This window comes from Acyrthosiphon pisum, unplaced genomic scaffold, assembly GCF_005508785.2.
Source record: "Acyrthosiphon pisum isolate AL4f unplaced genomic scaffold, pea_aphid_22Mar2018_4r6ur Scaffold_21058;HRSCAF=22913, whole genome shotgun sequence".
Lineage (NCBI taxonomy): Eukaryota > Metazoa > Arthropoda > Insecta > Hemiptera > Aphididae > Acyrthosiphon > Acyrthosiphon pisum.
Window position 1 is genome coordinate 2,417 of NW_021770483.1, and position 8,423 is coordinate 10,839.

At 30.4% G+C, this 8,423-nt stretch overlaps 2 protein-coding genes across 2 annotated transcripts; both read right to left on the bottom strand.

Annotated features, from left to right (window-relative positions):
• Positions 1 to 52: 52 nt before the first annotated feature.
• On the bottom strand, positions 53 to 2,986 carry LOC107882208 (KRAB-A domain-containing protein 2-like; the record flags this gene model as incomplete). Its single annotated transcript, XM_016800252.2, has 5 exons — positions 2,963 to 2,986; positions 1,719 to 1,798; positions 1,330 to 1,440; positions 309 to 1,266; positions 53 to 236 (listed from the first exon to the last, which is right to left on the bottom strand). Coding segments are annotated over exons 1-5 (1,357 nt in total), but the record flags the coding sequence as incomplete, so codon positions are not given.
• A 4,704-nt stretch (positions 2,987 to 7,690) lies between these two features.
• On the bottom strand, positions 7,691 to 8,358 carry LOC115034782 (zinc finger MYM-type protein 5-like; the record flags this gene model as incomplete). The annotated part of the gene is made up of 1 exon (XM_029492229.1): positions 7,691 to 8,358. A coding segment is annotated over one exon (668 nt), but the record flags the coding sequence as incomplete, so codon positions are not given.
• Positions 8,359 to 8,423: the final 65 nt, after the last annotated feature.

Below are 8,423 nucleotides of genomic sequence, written 5' to 3' on the forward strand. Positions count from 1 at the left end.
TTATCATTATTAACTCAGTAATTTTAAAAAATTAGATGTCGCGGGTTCAAACTTGCTGAATTGTACCACCCTTTTGCTAAACCATATTGAGTTCCGAGTTGGTGAAGTTTATGTTTGTTCTGATTGACAATAACTGCAAATACATTATTGGGATCTGAAGGTCCTCGATCTACTTTAGGTACTGTTATCAAGACGCAATCACCAATTTTTAAATTAGGAATCCTGGTTTGGCTGACCTAAAAACAATGATATTGCAATGATTTTAAACAAAAAATATATTAAATAGGTACAATTATTTAAAAAGACACCTTTAACATTTTTTCAGCTGCTTTTTCTTGTCCTTGATATCCAAGTTGACGTTGTTTGCTTATTTTTTCACTAGTTTTGCATAAATCACAAATAATAGTTCCACTGTCAACCACAGTTAACATTTCTGTATTGCAACTGCTACAATATGATGTAATTTCTTCTTTTTCATGTTCAGGTTGAATATTGTTTAAAATTTCTGCAAGATGTTCTTCAGCGGTTAGTTTTTTTATTATTTCCGATGGAAGATTTGAAGATGACAATCCAATTTTCGGGTCAGATCCAAATAAAGCTTTATACGGCGATCGTCCTATTATTCGATGGAAAGACGAATTTTTTTGAAACTGTACAAATTGTAATCCTAGTGACCATTTTTTAGATTGGTTATCCCTCATCCAAGCACGAATCATATTCTCAATGTCTTGATTACTCCTTTCAACACTTCCCTGACTTTGGAGATGACGTGGTCGGCCGTGGACTATCATACATTGTGGCCACATATCCTTTAATTCCGTAATAATGGAGTTAACAAATTCCCGTCCATTATCACTCTGGAGTATTTTAGGGGCTCCAAATGTAAGAAAAATAGTGAGTAATTTGTTTGCCACTTCTATAGCCCGTTTGCTTTCAAGTGGATGCAATAATAAAAATGTTGTATTGTGGTCCTGATAATTCATGATCCATTTATATTTACCATCAGGTGTTGACTGGAAATCGACTAAATCGACTTGGCCTCTTTCATTGAAATCTTTAGTTACAATTGGTTTGATAACTAGTTTCCGATTTGCTACTTGCTTTGAATTACATATTGCACATACAGACAAAAACTTTTCTATTGCTGGTCTCGGAATTTTGTATTTATGACCCATTGACATACGTAATTTAACAATTCCACCATGTCCCGTTTTAATGTGAAAATCCTTAATACGTTCGTACAACTCTTCGTATGGTACAACGTACCTGTTTAAAATAATTAAATTAACAATACAGATTGCAAATTATAAAAAACTAATCAAAAATTACCTTATGTCTTCATCTTCATTAGTTTTTTTATAAATCAAAAACTTTTGATCTGTAACGCACAGGACATCATATGTTTTGATGAGATAATAATCTCGCCTCTCTTTTTTACCACTATAAAATAATGTAAATTTCAAATTATAAACAAATATTTTTTAAATATTTATTATTTTAGTTCAGCTTCTTGCCTCTATAGTTAAGTTTTAATAATTACTAACTGATTTAATAACGATAAAAAAGTTCGATTCAAACTAATACGTTTGTAAGGCGTAGACAACACATGTGCGTCCGAATAATTTTAATAACGTTTTAATTCCAAATAACATAAAACAACATATATTTTTGAAATACAAGCCCTGATGGCTGATTGTAATAATTTTGTAATAACTTACATTTTTATTTTGGCTGCTAAAATTTCTTCAATCATTAATTGGACCTCATTTTTGGTAGGTGGTTTTTTTCCCAGGCTTGTCTACGTAGTAACCATTTAATTATTCATAAAATTCAGAAAATGAATCGAATTCCATTTTATCTAAAATGATTATTTCGTAATAAACGGTAATATACGGCTCGCATCAAGTCAGAGGACGTACTGACATCATATAAAAATAAAAATGATATAATATAGAACTTTTTCAGGATGCCATATCGTGGGTCTTACACTCATACAATTGATGCAATTATTTATCGATAACAGGTGTCAATAACATATAAGTATTAGGTACAGTGGTTCTACAGTACCTATTAGTATCTTAATGACAATAGATACTAGAAGCGTGTTATCGTATCAATTTTATTATTTCGATTTCACGAAAAGTTACCTATTGATGTAATTAATTTTAAATATTACACAAAGTGTAAAATAAGAGTTTTCGTTTCATGAAATGGATAAAATATATGTCCATTTCATGAACTAAAATTTGACTTACACGATATGATCGTAGTTCATGAAATGGATATCCATTTCATGAAAAATACGATTACACTAAGTGGATGCGACATATATAATAGGTAGTTGGGTATTCTAAATCTTGCTAATGTATGGCAAATATTAGCATATATGGCACTGGCACTTTTCAATCAAAATTATACAGGAACTTTATGAAATATATCAGCTGACAGCTGTAAAATATAATTAAATACGAATATGTTAGTAATAATAGCGGTTGGTATGTAATATTTACTGCTTAAAAAAATTGGAGGTATATGTACTTACCGAAATTTCAGAAATACGATAGGTAGATTATTTTGACGACTTTAGGTATTAGCAATTATAGCTACAATGAAATATTACGTAAAATATATAATATGTAAATATTAACTAACTGATCGTACCTATACTAAATAACACAACAGGCAACAGCAGCATTAGTCGTGATTCGACGTGACTATATTATTATAGGCAGTTGTCACGTCTTGTCGGTTAATAAAATGTAGACGTTCGACGTCATCGTAGTGCCGAACATACGCGTTGCGGATTGTGGGTAACGTATACCCGGTACACAGTATACCTACACTTTATACAACTTTAAGGCGGGTTTCCACTACATACGTGTGCGTGCATAAAAATACTTTTCTGTGATTGGTTGGTATATATGGTAAGCATTTGGTATACCAGTATGTTATACGTTCTTACCACAGGCCACAACCATGATACCATGAAGTTGGATCTAGTTCAACTATTTCCGTTCGAACGGTCTACTCTTGCTAAAAAATTGAGCTACCGTAAAAAACCAACATACAAAGACAGATAATATTCTTACCATAAAGTTTCATAATAGGTAAATTCACTCTAATTTTTAAACTAACAAAGCTACACGTGTTCTGCTGAGCGTAAATTTGCAATGTTACGCACTTGTAAGACGGAGACAACCAATACCAGTGTTACGTCCTCTCAATAGGTAAATTCACTCACTATAACTTGGCCCGGCTGCGTATTTCCGAACCCTAACTGAGCTGGGGCACTAGTGCTCGAATCCGGTTAGACTCCGTAGTGCGGGTCTTCACTACGTTCCCTAACTGATTTAGGGTACACTATTAAATATTCGTTTACAAAGCATATTTTTGTACCTATTGGGCTTGTATATACATTGGTACAATATATTATGTCGTCGGTAAATATTTTTCGTACCTAACTTAGTATTTTTAATGAATATAAATAAGTATATTACCTAGTCAATTACATAATCATACATTAATTTATATTATTATATCAAACATTAATAGTATAATGCTAATATGAAAACAAATAAGTATAATAAATAATTTATACGATGCGATTTATGCTATACCTAGTCAATTACATAATAATACATTACATTATTTACAATATTGTTATTTATTTACATTTTATGTTTGTAAGTCAGTGTGATTTGGAGTGTAAATATTCGTGTGAAAAGCATATTTTTGTACCTATTGTACCTATTAGGCTTGTACCTAGTGCGATATCTTATCTTCAATATTTCTAGCTAGATTTCTTTTAGTATTTCTGGACGTTAATGATACTAATTTCCAACATATAAAGTAGGTAGATATACTGTCAGTCTTATCGATAAACTTTTCCTATCCAAGCTATCTTTAAGTGTCTATACAATTTTTTTTTTTAATCGAAGACAGTGTCCAGTGTGCCGTGCCTAATTCCACATATTGTAACACATTTACCGTTTACATTGTTGGAAATTATAGTTTGTAATATTTATAATGGATTATATCAAATCAGTTTTTAATGCAATCGATGAAAGTGTTTTTATTGAAAATATTGATTTCTCTAGCAATGAAAGCTATAAAGTAGTTTTAAAAACGAAAATTGATCCAGATGATAATAGTTTGTACAGTGCTAATTGTGACAATTGGGTTCGTAAATTTTCTGAACACACAAAAACAAATTGGATTGTATACAAAACTCATCCAAATTACAAAAAATTTGAATACCGTAAGGAATACGTCCGTCAACATTCCTTGAAAAATAAATCCATACATGCAGAATCCAATGCAAGATGAGTACGCAACAAAAATTGTACAGCTAGTATTGATATTCTTATTCGAAAGAAGACGAAAAAAACTTTAAGAGATACTAATATGAAGAACGGATTGAATTCTAATGTCCATGTAAGTCCATGTAAGATTTAAGAATCATTGTGCATCGCTTTTAAACCGTAAAAAAGGATGGTGTATTGCATATGGTGTATTGCATATATTACACTTCGAACTAGAGGACACAATACCAACCACATTGTTGAATCATCAATACGTGTATTTAAAGACATAGTTCTTGAAAGGTGCAAGGCTTTTAATGCAGCGGCGCTAGTTGATTTTGTTGGAAATACTTTGGAAGATTATCATAGGCGGAGATTATTAAAATATGAAAATGTGCGGGTAAGTAAACCAGAACTCCACTTCCAAAAATTTTGCCAACTGTCAAAAGGGTTGATTGTTCAAAAAGAAAATGAATATTTATATTATGTGTCATCATCTACAGATGAAAACATGTTTTATTCAGTAGACATTGAGAATGAGACATGTGATTGTCCAGCTGGAAGAGGCGGAAAATTTTGCAAACATCAATGCGCCGTATTTTTGCAAGATGAAAAATTTAAAATTACAAAATTTACCGAACTTAAATTTTGATGATAGAGTTGTTTTGGCCAAATTAGCAATTGGTAGTGTTGATGAAACATTTTTTCAAAATATGAATCAATTGGATGCAAATTATGACAAATCAAGTAATGAAACTGAGGCACAAGATAACTTTGATGAGTGTATCGTTGTATCCACAAATTCTAATATATTAAGATTAAATTTAGATAATGCACCTGTCGATGAAAATAATAGCGTTAAAATATTGGAAATAACCAAAAACCTCCAGGATAATTTGAATAGAATAACCACTTTAGCATCAGAATCAAATACTTTGTACACGCATAAAATAATGAGTTCCCTGACGACAAAATTATCGGCGATAACGAGTTCGTCTGAAGCACTTTCATTTTTGGCTCAGGTGAATAACAAAAAGAGAGGTTGACAAATTGGAGTCCAACCAACTTCACTTGCTAGAAGAAAAGTAGGATTGACTTTAGGTTCAAAAAAAGTGCAAGCAGGGAGACCTACTGAAAGTGCTCCTCCAAACAAAAAAAGAAAAAGAAACCTAGCTAGCAATATTGACGATAATAAATGTTACTCCAAATCGCACTGACTTACTAACATAAAATGTAAATAAATAACAATATAATTGTAAACATATAATTTTAAATTGACTTACCCAAATTATACGGAATATAAATAAATGTATTAGTTGAATTATTTATTATACTTATTTGTTTTCATATTAGCATTATACTATTAATGTTTAATATAATAATATAAATTAATGTATGATTATGTAATTGACTAGGTAATATACTTATTTATATTCATTAAAAATACTAAGTTAGGTACGAAAAATATTTACTGACGACATAATATATTGTACCAATGTATGTACAAGCCCAATAGGTACAAAAATATGCTTTGTAAACGAATATTCAATAGTGTACCCTAAATCAGTTAGGGAACGTAGTGAAGACTCGCACTACGGAGTCTAACCGGATTCGGGCACTAGTGCCCCAGCTCAGTTAGGGTTCGGAAATACGCAGCCGGGCCAAGTTATAGTGAGTGAATTTACCTATTGAGAGGACGTAACACTGGTATTGGTTGTCTCCGTCTTACAAGTGCGTAACATTGCAAATTTACGCTCAGCAGAACACGTGTAGCTTTGTTAGTTTAAAAATTAGAGTGAATTTACCTATTATGAAACTTTATGGTAAGAATATTATCTGTCTTTGTATGTTGGTTTTTTATGGTAGCTCAATTTTTTAGCAAGTTATGCGTATATAATATACCGCAAATTAAAAATGCTCATAACTCATTTAAAAACTGAATTATTGTACAAACACAGATAATATTCTTACCATCAAGTTTCATGATAAGTCAATTCACTCTAACGTTTAAACTAACGAAGCTACGAGTGTTTTGCAGAGCATAAATTATTGCTATCTTACGCACTGGTAAGACGGGTACAAAAATTCCCGTTCACGTTCTCTTTATGTTTAATCTGGGTAATAACTATGTATAATTTATGTATGATTTTAGGGAGTGCTGTGCAATGTTTGCAAACAAATTATCAAAATCAGTGATAAAAATCATATTTGCTCATTTGGTAATTTATTAAGGAATTTATGTTGTACTTAGACCTAATAAGATGTATTAATTCACAGTGAATTAGTGATTCATGAAATTTAAAAGTAAGAATAGTATCTAGGGCATTTTATAGGCTGTTTTTGACATTTTAATTTTAAAGCGTTAAAAATTATTAATTATTATTAATTGACCACTATAGAATTTTAAATTTTCAAAACTCGCTTCAAAACTAAAATATAAAAAAAGCCCATGAGTTTCCCTGAATAATGACCTTACCTTTAAAATGTATAATAGCTAATTCAATAGTTAATATAATATAATATAGCATAGGCATGCGCTCAGGAGTCAGGTGTCAACGTTATTCAGTTACCTATACATATTGCTTTTTTTTCAAAGATTCCATAGGTAATTATTGTAATTCATTTGTGGTTAACATTACACTGTAAATCAACTAGTTAAAAAAAACCTAAGTACCTATTAACTTATCTTTTTCCAGTTATTTGGAAAAATAACACATTATGTTAAAATTATGTTCATACATAAGTATCTAAAACTAATTTATTAAATGATTAATTAAATCACTTTAAACTAGTTATTATTAGGAATAGGATAGAATGCATTCTTGGCCAAAATATTTAGTTATTAAATAAAAAAAAAATAAAGTTGCATTATAAATGTGATCTAGCCACCCAGGTGGTAATTGAAAATGTAATTAATTAGTTTTAACTACAGTTACAAATACTTATGTATTAACATTAGACAAGATAATTAACTGCAAAAAGCTGAGTTATGACTAAATTCTTTAACTAGTTAAGTTTAAATGTTAAAAAAATGAACTTTTTTACTTAGCTTTAACTTTTCAACTTTGCTTATAACTAATGGTCTAAACATTGACATAACTAACAAAAGATCATTTGTTCCATTAACTGTAACACCTCTGCTAGACATATATCTTGACCATGGTATTTAGAATTTGCATTATTGAACATACATTTTTTTTAAATTAAATGGTAAAGTATTAGATACTGGTGGATATTATGTATTTTTTTTTTTAAAACAGTTTCAACTATATACATTGTTTTGGTTGTTGATGTGGGTAGTGGTCACTTAAAATGCTCGCCTATGCTTATTAGATTTATGTGTTTATTATATATTAAAAAATGTAATAATCAGTGGCGAACCCAGGATTTTAAATTTTCGGACTCAAGTATGTCTCATTTCGGTTTGACTCGGCCAAATGTTTAGCTAGAACAGCATCATATTTTGACACAAGTTTAACTATTTCAATAAAAAGTCCTATACTTTGTGTATCTTGATTAATGTCCTCTCTGTGTCCTCGAAATGGAAGACCATTTGTTGAAAGGAATAAAGATAGATCAATTAATCGTTTTAACACACTTCGATTAAATTCTATTTGAGACTTTTGAACTTTCATTAAATTTTGTTGGATTGTAATGTCTTTTGAAATTCTGCTTTTTAAAATTAAATATTCATTTTCTGCAACTCTGTGGTCCTTGGATTTTTCATGTTTAATAATTTTTTCATTTCCTTTGCGGAAATTAGAAACACCTTTATTAGGATTAGACCATTGATAACTATGCTGAGATACAGATCGAAACAAAAAGCAAGGAAAACAAAACATTTTGTTAGCTTTTGGGGAAAATACTAGCCAATTTCTTTTACAGCTCATTCCTGATTTAACATTTTTGTTATACCAGTTGGGAGAAAATTTTTTGCCACACTCATTTTCTTCAAAAACATAATTATTACTATTAAAACCAGGTTGACAAGGCCCTATTTCAACAAGAGTTCTGATTATTTGAGGTGTTAACACAGTATCAATAAATAAATATGGATCTGATGGATAATCATGGCATATATCAATTAATGTAGAGTATGAAACATTTTGGGCAAGTTCAATT